The sequence below is a fragment of the Alexandromys fortis genome, unplaced genomic scaffold (genome assembly GCF_014885135.2).
Source record: "Alexandromys fortis isolate MF-2015 unplaced genomic scaffold, M_Fortis_MF-2015_v1.1 scaffold_40, whole genome shotgun sequence".
In the NCBI taxonomy this organism is placed as follows: domain Eukaryota; kingdom Metazoa; phylum Chordata; class Mammalia; order Rodentia; family Cricetidae; genus Alexandromys; species Alexandromys fortis.
This window is the reverse complement of record NW_026067966.1, coordinates 13,532,837-13,548,985: the sequence shown is the minus strand read 5'-3', so window position 1 is coordinate 13,548,985 and position 16,149 is coordinate 13,532,837. Positions and strand designations below refer to the sequence as shown.

General features: G+C 37.7%; 1 protein-coding gene across 11 annotated transcripts in view; it reads left to right on the top strand.

Annotated features, from left to right (window-relative positions):
- Abi2 (abl interactor 2) overlaps positions 1 to 15,598 on the top strand; it is an 81,839-nt gene extending 66,241 nt beyond the window's left edge. For all 11 annotated transcript variants that reach the window (XM_050154235.1, XM_050154236.1, XM_050154233.1 and 8 more), the window contains 2 exons: positions 1,034 to 1,207; positions 11,266 to 15,598. In XM_050154235.1, the coding sequence (XP_050010192.1) occupies positions 1,034 to 1,207; positions 11,266 to 11,441 (350 nt within the window). In that variant the 3' untranslated portion in view covers positions 11,442 to 15,598. The remainder of the gene's footprint in view (positions 1 to 1,033; positions 1,208 to 11,265) is intronic.
- The last annotated feature ends 551 nt before the right edge of the window (positions 15,599 to 16,149 follow it).

Below are 16,149 nucleotides of genomic sequence, written 5' to 3'. Positions count from 1 at the left end.
CCAAAACCTAAAAATCTTAAAACATAAGACATAAGTTCAAGGCCAACCTAGGCTACATGGTAAGGCTACCCCACTATCAAGAAAATAAAGCCCTAAGCCAATAGGAGTAAAGATTTTTTAATGAGACACTCTTTATAAAGTAGATAAGTACAAAACGGAGGAACACTGAACTATCAGAGGATGGTGTTGGTACGACTGATTGTTCAGATAATTTCATGTGTACAGTTTTGGTAGTTTATAAGTAAGTGTTGATGATTAAAACTGAGTAGCTGGTCAATGTAAATTTATTTTTCTTTGTTGTGTTCAAATATGTATCAAGAATTTCAAGAGTTCTCTGGGTTTGAAGATGATTTTTTTTTGTTACACGCTACAATGTGATGAGACTGATTCTAATAATATGGACATGTAGTCTCAAGAAATTTTAAATAATGACTAATCCTGAATTAGTTTAAATTCTACAAACAAACAAAATGTTTTATTGACTCAAGTTATCCTAAGTTGTTAGTGATTTTCCTCCTCAATTTGATACATTTCTGTTTACTGAGAATTAGACTGCTGCTGTGGGAAACCCTTACAATTCCAGTACTAGGAGCCAGTTTGGGTTAGAGTGGGCATCTGTCTGAATATGTATGCAGAAAACTGAGAACAAAGTAGTAGATTGTAAAAATTGGACTATTTCTTTGACTCACTTTTCTTTCTGAGGTGATTGTGACTATCCAAGTTATTAATATCTCTGATAATTCCTTGACTAGGATATAAAAGCCAAATATATAGTACTCATTTCTTAAAGGTTGTGGAGGCCCCATTAACAGTATTCTGACCAAACCCCATTCGGCATCCATCAACACTCAAACAAAGGAGGGAGAAGTCATGCTTGGCAATTTAAAATATCATAATGGTGGGAAAATTTCTCTTTTTCGTTTCTTGAAAGATGATTATTTTTGAGTATGGGTTTATACTTAATGAATCTAGAAGCTTAGATGAATATTGAACTTTGCATGATTTATAGTTTGTCAGCTTGATAAATTCTTAGTTTCAGATACACCACCCCCACCCCCGCCTGTGGAAGAGCCGGTCTTTGATGAGTCCCCGCCTCCACCACCACCTCCAGAAGATTATGAGGAGGAGGAAGCAGCTGTGGTTGAGTACAGTGATCCTTATGCTGAAGAGGATCCACCGTGGGCTCCAAGGTCTTACTTGGAAAAGGGTAAGTGTCAGGAGGGATCTGAAAGGACAAAAAGCAGAAATAAAAGTCTTGTTTATTTTTTATTTTTAAGTAAAACTTTATTTATTTGTATTATTTGTTCCGTTTTTGCTCTTCTGTCAGATTATAAGGATTATAATTTTGAAGGCTATTGGTAAAATTTTATTTCTGTCTGTTACTACTGAACTTGGTTTTTCCAAATGTTTGTATAACACAAAAATCAAAAAACAAGTAGTCTTTTCTTTGGAATCCCCCAGAAAGATGATTACTTTTCCAAATTATTTCTATCCCCGTGCTTTCATCCATCAGCAGCAGCAGCATTATTTTAATTTTTTCCTCTTTTGGAAGCAGTCTCACCAGGTAGCCCCATGTTGCTCTCTCTTGACCCTTCTGTCTCATGCTGGAATTAAAGGTGTGTACCACTGTGCTGGACTTCTAGATAATTAATTTTGAGTTACTTTTATGTGTTTGATTATCTCCATAGGAAACTTTCTTTTAAAGAATGATGACTCATTCTCTTCTGTAGAATAGTGTGTGTTGTGTGTGCCTGTGTGTGTGTAAAATTGTCTCTGTTAGGTGACCATGACATTCCATCTTGGATCAGGAGCTTCAAAGTTTGGAGAGTAATCAACCAGTTGAGCTGTACATAGTGACTCAGCTACATGGTCAGCTTGGGCTACAGATTAAGACCCTGCCTCAAAAGGAAAAAAGAAAAAAAAATCTAACTAGATTAGAATGGGGGGAGAAATTTGTTGATGTAGAAGGAAATTTTCTGTTAAAGAAACCAAAGTAGGCACCCACTGTGTCTCAGAACATGTTATAGAATCGTATTTTACTGTTCTATTGATGTGATGAATCAGCATGACCAGGCAACTCACAGAAGTTGGAGCCTTACCTACAGTCTCATGGAAGTTCAGAACTTCCTGGTCTGGCCCCTGTGGATACTTCATGCATTTGGTGCATAGATGTACATGTGCATAAAATAAAGTTAGAAAAACTTTAATAAAAGCAGGTTAGTAAGTTTAGCCAAATGTAGGGAGTGAGTTTTGGCATAAAGACTCAAGTACCATGAAGCAGAAACCATTGGGAGATTATTTGGAAGTTATCTACCACAAAAACTATAAATTCAGGGTATCAAGAAGTAGACTCCAGATAGAAGAAACAAAGAAAATCTTGCTAAGGCCCATCATAAATAACTAAAAACTACTAATAAATAGAATATTAAAGATGTTTAGCGGAGAAATAACTCTTTACATAAGAAAGCAGTAACTGCATAGTTTTCCTGCAGGTCGGAGGCAGAGCATCTTTAAAGCAGTGAAGGAAAATGTCAGTCTACAGTTCTTCAGCACAAACGCCGTACTTCTTATTGTTACTATTATTAACTTTTACTTATTTTGAGACATGATCTCTCTATGTAGTACTGACTGTCCTGGAACTCAGAGAGATCTACCCCCCTCAGCCTTCCAAGTGTTGGAATTGATGTTGTGCACCGCTACCGCACAGCTAAGTATCCATTTTTAAAGACCTTTTGATACAGAAGGTATATCAGATGAAATCTCAGGTCTGCAAAAGCAGAATGAAGAGTAAATGGTAGGTATATGGGTATACACATGTTCTTCATATTTTCAACTTTTGATATGAAAGTGACTTCACTGAGACAAATAATGGAAGGGAAATCCCCATAAAGTTTATAGACTGCTGTGACCTAGTGTATCTTAAATACACAGTGCATAAACATGTCTGACTGTGTAAATAATGTAAGCTTTGGAGTAAGCAGTAAAAAGACAGAAAACAAAGTTTAGATTATATGCAAGTAGAAGAGTTGAATAAAATAAAAATACTCAATCCAAAAGAGTCAGGAAGAGAACTAGTGATGAGACAGAATTTAGGAAAGAGATCTCGTGAGTCCGTGCTGACGCACTCTGGAGCTGAGAGGACAGTCTTTGGTATAAGGCTCACCTTCAACTCGTTTGAGACAAATTCTCTTGACCTTTGTCATTATGTAAGCCAGACTAGTAGCCCTGCCTCCGCCTTCCACGTTGCTGTGGGAGCCCTGGGATTGTAGATGCGCTGTTGTCCTGCTTTGTGCGTGAACTTGGGTGCTGACGACTTTACTCACTGAGTCAGCTCTGCAGTCTAGACAGGTTGGGTTTGAATATACAGCTGTAGTTGGAAATACAGCCTATACATATGTGTATTGAACAGCAACCGTAGTTAAAGGACCTCAAATAAAAGTTGAGAGTTGGTCTCATATATTAAGACCAAATGTGTACATCACTTATAAGAAACCCACTTTAAAAAGATACTATTGGAAAAAAATAAAAGAATGTTTATCAAAAGAAGGCTAGGTTAGCTGAATTAAGGTCAAAGATTTCAGAGCATGAAATATTATATACAATAAGAGACAATTCTTAAGGATAATTGAGTAATTTCATTAAAGGAGACTTAGCAATCTTATCTATAAAAAATTAAAAAACACTGAAAGAAAAAGTACAAATCATAATTTCAGTTAGACTTCAGTATTCCTGCTTATATCTTTTTACAAAGGAAATGGTAAATCAATAATGCTACAGAAAGACATGAACAATGTAAGTTTGCCTGTGAGAAGTATGGGGTATTTCGTCAAGCAATACATAATGTAAATTCCTTTAAAATACTAAATTCATTTTTGTTTATATAGATTGTATTTTAGGCTATAAAAGGGCTCTATAAATAAAGCTTGAAATGATAGAAAGTACACTTTTGACCATAATAGGATTTCTCCTGTTTATTCTCTATCACCAGCCCAACCAGTCCTTTCTCCTGCTTTGCTTTTGGCCGTTCAACTCCTCATTAGACCTATCAGGTGTTTTAGACAGGCAAAGTAACACAGCTTCACAGAGTTAAACAAAGGAAACATAAAAGAATGCAACATATCTTTGCATCATTAAAAAATATCCCATAGCATAAACAAATATGACATATCTTAATATTCTACAGCACATACCTGGTGCTGGAGTTAGATTGGTGTGAGCCACCATTTTGGTGCTAGGAGCTGAACCTGAGTTTCTAAAAGAGCAGCCACTGTTCTTAACCACTAAGCCATAGTTCCTACCTGAGAAATTTATGAGGAAAACTTTACGGAAAATAGAAATGGAGGCAGTGCATCTGATGAGCTGTGGAAAAGGGGTGAACTGATAAAAGCCAAAAATAAAATCCTTGAAAGTATCTTGTAAAAATAGAAGCTGGGCATAGTGCCACACACCTTTAATCCTAGCAGTAGGGAGGATGACAGGAGGATCTTTGAGTTCGAGGGTAGCCAGAGTTACACAGTGAGAACCTGTCTCAAACAAACAAATAGAAAAATTTTTAGGCCGGGCGGTGGTGGCGCAGGCCTTTAATCCCAGCACTCGGGAGGCAGAGGCAGGTGGATCTCATTGAGTTCAAGGCCAGCCTGGTCTACTGATGAGAGTTCCAGGACGGTCTGTGAGTTTGAGGTCAGCCTGGTCTACAAGAGCTAGTTCCAGGACAGGCTCCAAAACCACAGAGAAACCCTGTCTCGAAAAACCAAAATAAATAAATAAATAAATAAATAAATAAATAAATAAATAATTTTTAGAGTTTTCATTGAATGAGATCTAGCAGTGCAGGAAATGGATAATAATAGATTGTGACTAAGTAAAATTTAGAGTTGGGATGCTTGATTTAACATTTGAAAAACTAACCTTTGTAATTAATTTTCTTCACAAATTAAAAGTAGAAATTAAAGGTAAAAAATATTTTGTACAAAAATACTATTTGATGATTCATAATGAAAATCAAATGTAAGAATGAAAGGGTGGCTTCAGTCCAATAAAAGGCATCAATTTAAAACCATCGACTAAACTAACATTGTGTCCATGTGAGAAGAATAAGTATATCTCCCAAGATTTCAAGCCCCAGCCACTGCAGCAAAGAAGGAAGTCATCAGGGTGTAGATATTGGGGAAAAGAGCAAAAATGTTTGAATTTTTCTCTTGAGGAACTTAAATATGTGAAAAGAGTTGATAGAATTAAAAAGCAAAATTATTACTAGTCAATATGGAAAATTAAGTGGTTTGATATACTAGCAATAATTGAAGATTGAATTTACAAAACCTTTGTAATATCAAAATTATGAAATACTTAAAAAGTCAGTAACATACTTGGGCATGCTAGGGCAGGAAAGCCAATAAGCCTGCTTATATGGGAGGTGGAGTAAAAACTTACACCTTAAATTGTAAGGAGTGCCCCCAGCTTATTTAGACATGTTTGTAGGAAAGGTGTTGCAGCTCTGACAAGCTAATTTAGTTATTCCTTTAGAGAAAATCACAGTGAAGTTTACTTTAAACACAATCAAGTCTTCACTGGGCATGTAAAAATCTAAAGAGGCTTTCAAAAGAAAGTTTTATGTTCAGCTAATTCTTTAAAGTCTAAAAGAATATGCTCAATATTTCTAAGGTTAGGTTCTGTTAATATTCAATCTTTCAAAGCAAAGATTAAGGTGTTGTGGCACAGATCTGTAATCCCAGCTCTCAGGTGGCAGAAACAAAAGGATTGCACCTCAGGGGCTGTATATATATATATTTGGATTTTCAAGACAGGGTTTCTCTCTAGCTTTTTTGGTTCCTGCCCTGGAACTAGCTCTTCTAGACTAGCTCGAACTCACAGAGATCCGCCTGCCTCTGCCTCCCTGAGTGCTGGGATTAAAGATGTGCGCCACCACCGCCCGGCCTGAAGTATATTTTTTAAAAAATAAAATTTCAGATACCCCAAAACCAAAACATTAAGGCCAACTAAATACTTCTTTACTCTTGTTGCAAACAAAAAGAACTGTTCAGTGTATGGTTTATGGTTGGGTCTTTTATTTGTGAATAAATGTTGAGGCTATTGCGTAATGACTTGTTTTACTATCTCAAGCCTTACTACCTGGTTCTCAAGTCAGTGCCTGCTGGAGACCTTGGAAGCCTATGTCTTCCTCCTTCAGTAACATTCTCTGGTCTCACCTTGAGCTTCTTATCCCAGTTCATTGGGAGGTTGAAAGGAAGATAAGAGTTGATCTTAAGGGTTCAGGACTAGCCTTGGCAACACAGCAAGATTCTGTAAAACAAAAACAGACAATCCCCCCCCCCCAAACAAAAACAAACAAATAAAAACCCACTAGAATTTTCTCTTCACAAAACAACCAAGACAGTTTGTTGCAGTTCCCTGTGTGGTCCTAAGGCTGTGGCCACCACAACCATAGCATAAGTTTCATTTTAGTTCCTTGTTTATTAGTGTAGTTATCAAGAAGGGATTGTATATTCTGACTTAACTTGGGTAGAGGCAAATTTTTGTTTTGTTTGAGGCAGGATCTCACTGTATAGACCAGATTGACCTTGAACTCTGAGATCTACCTGCTTCTGCCTCCCAAGTACTGGATTAAATACCTTAATACCCAGACTGACAGGTATTTTTATGTGTTCTTTTTGTGCCCGTCACAGCACAAAACTTATTAATAAACTAATAATGATTTATTTTTGTGTGTATGAATCACCACATTTAATGTGACAGTACTTTCAGGTAACAAATGTGAGAACTATTGTAATTCCCACAAAGTAGTAAAAAAAAAAAAAAGCTTAGTAAAAATTAAGTAGGCTTGTAAGGTCGGAAGTGAGAGTTGAGATTTGAACTGTGTCGCTTACCCTCTCCCACCGTCCTACGCTTTGTGGTTTGCCAGCTTCTGAGCTCTGTTTACTAGCATTCCCTGTGGTGAATGTAGGACTGAGAAAGGCCAACAAAACAAAGAGCATTGTTTCTCAGATATTTCAGAGCTTTCAGAGTTACCTGTTACAAACCAAATAATACTGTTTTTAAAAGCATTTTTTTTTTAGGATGTGTTAGCTGATATCTTTATTTTAAGGCCTGCAGAAAGATAGACGAGAGCAATTTGACTTTCGGAAAGATTGGCTTAGTAAAGGTCAGTTGTTTTTGAATGTCTTTTTCCCTGCCATCCAGATTGTTTTGTACTTTTTTTTTTAATATTTATTTATTATGTATACAATATGCTGTCTGTGTGTATGCCTGAAGGCCAGAACAGGGCACCAGACCCCATTACAGAACCCCATGTGGTTGCTGGGAATTGAACTCAGGACCTTTGGAAGAGCAGGCAATGCTCTTAACCTCTGAGCCATCTCTCCAGCCCTGTTTTGTACTTTTTAAGTGGAAAGGTACAAGGGAACCAAGAGCCATTACTTGATTGATGGTTGACCATAATATCATCAGGAAGTAATGTGCATAAGAGTTGAAAGTCAAGAAGAGTCTAGAAGTCAGTGCTCACACTGCTTCCAGGTACTGTTGAAAGGCTGGTAAGGACGGTGACCATGGTCATGAGGAAGTGCTGTGGGAATTTGGTCCATAGCCAGTTGTATTGGGGTGGCGTGGTCCAATGGGTATGGTCTTCTCTGGGGATACATGACCGGATAAGAACCATGGGGCAGGAATTCCTACAACAAGAAGTGCTTCTGTTTCAGAGATTCATGGAGTAGAATTTTATAGGGAAAGTATTAGGGGAAGGCAAAACAAACTCCTGGTTTCCTGGCTTGTGTAGAAATTCAGTGAAACTCAAGAGAAATAGAAGACACTGTTGGTAGAAACTGGAGAGAGGTGTCAAGAGGGGGAGCCTAGGTAATCATTGCCAAGCAGTACGGGATGAGAGGACTGGGGATCTCAAAAGGACCAGGAGGTTTATTAGTTACTTTTGTATGAAGTTTCATTAGCCTTGTGAGGGCAGAAGAAACATAGCGTCATTAACAAAGTGGTATTGTTTTCATAGTAGCACCATCCACAGTAAATTCTGAAATTTGTTTTAACTGAGATTGCATTGTTAAGAAGTTAAATTTATTAGTGATAATGACAAAGTCAACTTTGGTTACCTCAGGGCAGATTGTACATCAGTTCCAAAATATCTTGGATAGGGTTTTACTGCCTTATGACAAGCCGTCACTCTCCATGTAAGTAAAATCACCTCAGTCCACAACAAAATAATACAAAAATATACGGAGATGGGTAACTTGGCTACCTTCTGATTTTTTTCAGTGGCTTCTCAATTGCTGACATTTTACAGTGTCTTTGTTGCCTTTATCAATACTTCTCCAGATCATTCTCACTTACCTTCAAATGTATATTTGTTATACTTATTACTGGCTGAATATAAATCTGTTTTAGATGTCTAGTCCTTGTGTTGTATTGGGAACAGATGTGTGAGCAATATCTCTAGTTTTCAGTATGTGATGTTTGTTATCTTTATGAGAGAAAATAGTTGAACCATCTCTTTGTCCCACCTTCTTCCCTCCGGAATTCTCCTTACTCCTCCTGTTTTCTTTCCCTTTCTGGTCTTTAACACTGTTCATATTAAATTTAAAATGAAATGTTTCGTTTTGCTTTGCTAAAGTGTTTCTTATATTACACTCCACTGGGGTGCTGTCCTTAGAATTTACAGTGTTTTCATGTTAGTGCTACAACAATTGAGAGAAAATAACAAGCACCATTAGTTTCTTGCTTACAACTACACAGAAATAGCCAGATGTCTAACATACATGTTTTATATATGTCTATGTTTCCCTGGAATGAAAATTGGTAATTTTAAACAGCATTGTTTGGGAGAATTAAAAATTTTAGTTGATTACTAATTTTGACCCTTAAAAAAAACAGGGTCTCCTGTGCTGCTACAACCAGAGTCCATGGACTCATATTTGCTATTAACTTTTTCTGAGGCAATTCCCTTCCCTCCCCTCTTCTTCCTCTTCCCCTTCCTCTTCCTACTCCTCCTCCTACTCCCCCTCCCCTCCCCTCTCCTCCCTCCTCTCCCCTCCTCTCCTCCCCTTTCCTTTTTCCTTCCCTTTTCTTTCCTTTCCTTTTTGTTGGAGGCCGATAATTATTTCCCCTAACTGAACTGGTATGGAGTCGTGAGGAATAATCAGACACAGTTTACAGGGTCATCATGGAAGGGCATCTCAGGGTCTTTTCTCCTGATGATCTCCTGAAGAACTCCCATGTTTGTTATCCAAACAGTTTATATACCATCACCTCAATTGAGCGGGAAAATACATTAGGCTATTAGGTAACCAGGTGAATGGCTTTCTGTCATGTCCGCATCTGTATGCTAGCTGTCACGTATGCCTGAATTAGCATCTCTATAAGACATCCTCCAAATTACAAAAGAAAGAAGCACCAAACATCCTGACCTGCTTCAGCCAACACCTCTCCCCAGGTGATCTACATTTCTAACAGAGGAGGAGCACATCCTGGCTGTTGTTAGCAGAGACAGCTGTCTGCAGAGCTACGTGACCACCTCAGACCTCCTCAGACCTCCTCAGATGGGGCCTATGGCTTTTGTGCCATACAGAAATATGGGCCTGCACCCTTTTCCTTTCCTTTCCCCTTTCCCCTTTCCCCTTTCCCCTTTCCCCCTTCCTTCCTCCCTCCCTTCCTTCCTCCCTTCCCCTCCCCCTCCCTCCTTTCCTCTGTACACTGAACCTTGGGTCTTTTACCACCAACCTACATCCATAACTTCCAGTTTCTATATCTTAAAGAACGCATACATTGAGTGCAATAACTTTGTGTACTAATTTACTCTGTTGCTACAAAGTATAAAGATAATTATCTTCTGGATTACTTTTTATTGGGTCCATTTTTCTAAGTACCAAGAATGTTACCTTTTCTTAAAAAAAAAAACAAACTAGAAAATATTGATTGGCTGGCAATACTAAACACTTTAGGTCTAAATTTCTTATACCTAAACTTGACATATAATTTACACTGAATTGTTTTTAGACATTTAGTGATATTTTGAGAAACACAATATTGACTCTTCTAAGTTAGGCCTCTGTAAAAGTATTTTCTGATGTCCTCAATGTACCCCAATAATAGAAGATAATTATGTATGAGGGAAGTGAATAGATTTTTTACACAAACGGTCCAGAAACACAGGGCCCAGGGCTCTGTTACTGGGATACATCCCAGCTCTCACGTTTTAAGACAAGTTACAGTATATGCTTAGAAAAACAGCTGGAGATATTAAGTTTTAAAAAATACATGTATTTATATGTGTGGGTATGTACATATTATGCACACATGTGTGAGTGCCATGGTAGAGGTCAAAGACAGTGTGTGGGAGTCCATCTTCTGATATGTGGGTCCAGGAATTGAACTGGGTCTTCAGGCTTGGTGGTAGTGCCTTTACCCACCAACCATCTTGCTAACCCAAATGAAGATTTTTTTTTGAAAAAAAAAATTCTTTGTGATATGCAGAAAATCAGGGTGTTGGAACAAAGACTGTCTTAAGTGAATGTGAGTTAAGTTATAAAATATCCCATTTTATCAAAATTCTTGAGGGTAGATGTAATATTAGGAACTAGAGATTATCTGAGAGAGGAAGGTTCAAAAGCCCATTGCCAAGTGATTTAACCCATAAAAATCATAGAGGAACGCACAGGTGTCCTGGCTTTCTTCATTCTGTTATTATGGATGTACTAAATTGGAGATACAATGTTGTGGATGTACTACATTGGAGATACAATGCAGTATATGTTTTGAAAGAAAAAGTGTATGTAGGGCGGGAGGGGCAGGGGGAGGGAAAAAAGTGTATGTATAGTAGACTTAAGTTGTAGGAATTCAGTCCCCATTCACCAACAGGCCTTTAGCCTGTCTCATTTCTCAGTTGACTGATAATATATCTCAAAACAGTAGTGTAATATTTAAATATAAACATTTGTTTTTACACAATATGGTGCCTTAGTATACGTTTAAGTGAATAGCTATCTTTCATGATCCTTCGATTTCTTCTCTGTAGTTGATTTTTTTTTTATTGAAGGGTAAGTTTAACTAAACATTTTTGTTTGTTTGCCATTTATACTAGATTTAGAACCTTTTTCTAAAAAAGGATGTTTGATTGTATTGAACTGATTAAAATTTATATTCATGTTTTTTAGTAATGTTTAGAAAGTTGCTATGTATGAGTGCTTGTTTGGCTTTGTCTTTCTAGGACTGGTATTCTCATTCATACCCTATTTTGTTTTCCCCTAGTTGTGGCAATTTATGATTACACAAAAGACAAGGAAGATGAGCTGTCCTTTCAGGAAGGAGCCATTATCTATGTCATCAAGAAGAACGACGATGGCTGGTATGAGGGCGTTATGAATGGAGTGACTGGGCTCTTCCCTGGGAATTACGTTGAGTCCATCATGCATTACTCAGAGTGAAGCTCAGCACAGCTGTGCGTCCTCTCAGAGTCAGGTCTTCCCAGATGAGCTAGAGGCCCTGGGAATTTCCTCCCAGTGAAACAAATGAAACATACAAATGATGAAGTTATTTCTTTTTTTCTATGTTTTGGTTCATCCCCTAGTATTAAAAACAAAAAAATCAAATTTGAGTCTGAACAAATGGATCTTCTTGCTGTTATTTGCACGACACTGTCTGGATTGAAAATGTGACCATTTCTCATTCTATGGAAGGCATAACAACATGAACGTAGAGCTAAAACAAATCAGACCAAGACTGGCTTGAGAAAAGTCTGGCTCTTTCTCAGGAATACTGTACACCCTTGGATTTCTCTTCCTGCAGAATCTGTGACATTGGATATTCATTGCCTCTGCCTTGGGGTTAGTCTCATGGCCCAGTGGACACCCGTGCCCCTTACTTCCTTTCATGCGAAGAGGAAGGAATTAGTGTTTAGATACCATATTTAACTACTTTTTGATTGTTTCAAAGGCTGTTTTTAACAGTGTACATCCTGTGTTCTCTTAGCACTGGAGTGTGCTAGGTGAGTTAACACTAAACTCCCTTGCATCCTGTCCTGTTTGTAGATTATAAGGATGACAAAATGTGAGTCTCCAAACAGTCCCCACAGTTTGATTTTAATGTACAGTTGCATGAGGCTGCATTGCTGATAACAGCCGCTGAACCTGATAGGAAATGTGATCCATACTTGTACTGAGGTAGATATGTGAAACTGGACACAAAGCTACCTAAGGCTCTGAAGGGAAGAGCTCCAGCCTTTGACCCTAAGTGCTCCTTCACGAAGGACTTAGGTCAGGAAGTCAGACCAGTTATTCCTGCCCTTTTGGTATTTAAAAACATTGCTTTTCTCCTTTTTAGAAGAGACTTGGTGTCCGGTCTCTTGACAGTCACTGGATTGGGAATGACAGGTGCTACTGTGCCCTTGGATTGCTTTCGGTGGCGGTGTTAGCTGATGTGCAGTCATTTTTATTCTCTCAGCTCTAGAACAGATTGGACTCTAAAGTAGACAATCCTAGGAAGATCTGCACCTCGTGATTCAGACTCGAGTGTAGTGTAAAAGACAAAATACTTAACCCAGTCACTCTGATGAGAGTCAGTATGATTCTGAGATAATGGGCAACTCCCTCACCTATGATTAATTTATATTTAGTGGTGTTTGCACATCTGGTGGCTTTAACAATCACATCTGTGATTAGGGGTGTTGCTGCCCAGTAGGTGAATATCATGGTGACGGGCCAGTTTGTAGTTAGATCCAAAGCTTCCCTATGGATTCTTAACAGTCCCATGAAAAGACGAAAGAATCTGACCAGGTAATTTCACCTGAAGGCTTAAAAGAGGAAATAATCACTATGTTTAATTAAGATGCAGGCCTTGAATGTCCTGGATAGTGATGCTAGGATAATTTGGTTGAAAAATGAATAAGTGTTGTAGAAGGGAAGAAAAGCAGGTCGTAGAGGCATAAGCTAACTCCACTAAGATCTGTTATCTGAGCTTTGCTGTGTAACTGAGACTCAACCAATTTCTTGTCCAAGACTTGTTTTTTTGCTTTAAAATTGCAGGATTTTGTTTGTTTTCAGACGTGCTGTTCCTCCTGCTTTAGCCTCCCAAAACTAGGATTATAAGCAGGAGCATCATTAGAATATTAGGCATCACCCTTTTTCTCTTTTCTTTTTTTAAACATTATACTTCAGCCATTATACTTTTAGATGTTTCTGAGCACTCTGGATTCATCTTTAACATGCTTCTAGTATACTTTCCACTTGATGCTTTTGTTAGGTCATATTGACTATCTTCAGGATAATGTCCCTGGATGTCCTTGGAACCTTTAGCTCCATTATGGGCACAGCAAGACTATATATGAACATGTTTAACTTTGCTTGTATTGGTACGTGGAAACTTTTGGAAATAGTTACGCTAATTATTTATTTAAGTAGCGATTTGCTGAGCAAGCTTAGTGGATTCGCAAGATGATGTTTGGAAACCCAGGAAAGAGCTGGTGGTGGGCAAGGAATACAGCTTACCTGTTAAGGTTGCAGAGAACACTTTGTTCTGGATACTTGCACTAGGGGAATCCACAGGTCAGCTGATTCCTTCCAGTTGTATTACTGAGTACTGATGCGATTTTACAAAAACAAAACAATGCGATCTGTTGAATTTTTTTTCATCTTTTGAATTTTTACAATTTTGAATTCTATAAATTGTCTTGGAAGGATAAACTCTGTAACAGTGAACCAGGCCTACAGTAATTGGAGACTTTTAATGTATGTAATATTTTGTAGATTGCATGCTATTAATACTGTGAGGTTATCTCCTATTTTATTGTAAATTTTCCCATTTATTTGCCCATAAACTAAAATGCAGTTGATATTAGAAATTTTAAATGAATGTTGAAACTTTGCTGACCAGTAAGCAACTGCTTTTCCAGGTCACAGGTGCTTTTAAGGCATTGGTCTTCCTTGAGATTTCTGATTACCCTTAAAAAAAACTGGATATTTGTCTCTTTTTTGCTATTAATATTTGAAGGTCAGTGGATCTGAGTGAAAATACATTCTTGTGCTTGACCTTATAGCCAAGGCAAATTAGAAACAAAAATAGTGCCAATGTTCTGAAATCTAGATCCAAGAGATTTCAGCCTGCTGTGTTTGGAATAAATATGAATTTTTAAAGATGTCTCCTACAGTATTTTCCTTTTGGTTACTTCCTTCTCTCTTCCTAAGAGGCACCTGCTGTTCCCATGTTGGGATTGGTACAGGACTGCTGATTTTGCTGTTCCTGAAAGCCGCTGGGTGGCATCTTCCTTACCCTTACTACTGCTGTGTGTTGCCCAGCTAGAGCCTGGTGTGTGCATCTCCACAGTGGATATCTGCAGTGTAGTAGGACTCATTAACAGTTTATGATGATTCTTATGCATGGGGCATCAAAACGATAGCTTACTTTTATTTTTCACTTTTCATTTTCTTTAAAGAACACCTTCCTGCAGCATAACTCTTGTTTTACCTTATTACCCTCTCTCCTTATGGAGAGAACATGGTGTGTCCTGAAGGCCACCTTTACTTCTAGAAAGGGCTTTGGTGAAGAAATGATTGCTAAATCTTTGAAATGAGTGGGAGTTGTTTACTTCTGAATAGTTTTGACCAGGAACTGATGGGTGTGGAGGTGACATTTCTCTAACACTGTTAATTTTGGAACTCATAAGCCTTAAAATGCTTGTTCCAGTCACTTTAACAATGCTTTGTTTCAGATAAACAGCTATTTAGTTCTTAGAACTCAGTCTTCTTCCCAGTGTACCAACTGTTGTAATTAAATGTGCTTTATTTTTCTTTAGAAAGCAACAGTTCCTGTTTTTAGGATGACACTTGAAAAGATATGCCATGTTTTGATAAATAACCACCCAAGTATTCACATTGCTTCAAGCTTAAGTGCAGCCTGAGTAGAAATAATCATTTACCCTTCTAAAACTTCACTCGTAGACACATTTCCATACAGCTGTGTGTAGTAAGAACGCATTATATCTAGTTCTACACTGCCAGGAGCAGGGCGGAGAGAGCCTTACAAAGTCACTGCGTGGAGGCATTGAGCTTGCTATCTAAGTTTACTTTATGCTTTTTTTTTTTAAAATTGAAAATCTCTATTTAAAAAAAAATCAAATGAAATGACAGGGCATAGCTGTGTAAATGATCCTTGCTAATCAAATGAAATGACAGGGCATAGCTGTGTAAATGATCCTTGCTAATAAATGTTACATTTTTTTGTAAGACAAAAAGCTTATTTTCACATTAAACTGAAGCCTCTTTTGCAAGTCCAGAATTCTATGGAAAAGCAGTTTTTAATCATATTTTGTGTCCATGTACTTTTTTTCTTAATGAAATGGTTTACAAAAAGAATGTAAACAATTTATGATCTGGCCAGTTAACACTTTATAGCTCCCAGAGAGTTGGTGGTACTGAGTAAAAACCATTCAGGCAACTTGAGTGGCAAGTGTTGCCAGTAACATTCCTTATGTGCACTTTTGAGCACCTCCAGAAGAGTGAGGGACAGTCACTTAATTTTTAAATTGTATTTGGAATAATTACTGCTGTGTACTAAGAACTTGACCCAAATAAAAATCACACGAAGTATATCCCAGTGTCTTGGCAGAATTATTTATGTATTCACTACTTCTTTCTAACATGGTTCTAAGCATTGATGGTACTATTCAGTTACTTACTTAAGGCTTTGAATAGTGTCGAACCTTTAATAAGTTTGGTGCCTGAAATACTTTAATTATAAACTGCTTTTTCCAAATATACCTAAGTTTTGTCAAGTGTAAATTTTTCCATCATTGGAATGAGGTTAAGTGTTGGTTAAGATCCCAGATGATAATTTGACTACAGAAGTTTTCTAGTGATTTGTCTAAGTAGTAAATGCAATCTCCAGAGTGAGGGCCCTGCTCCAGCTCTTGCTGCCTTACAGGGAAGTCCATAGTCGGGAAAAGCTCAACTGAAGCATTTTCAAAGGGTGTTCTCAAGAAAAAGATTTCTCTATAAATAAAAGGGTCCACAACTGGTAGCACTGACAGATGATGAATAACTTTTATTATAGTGTGATGATAAATAGTCAGGTGATTTGCAGTCTGTAACGATATGGCAGTCCCAGTACATAATTGTACTTCCAAGTCATTGCTGGGGTGGA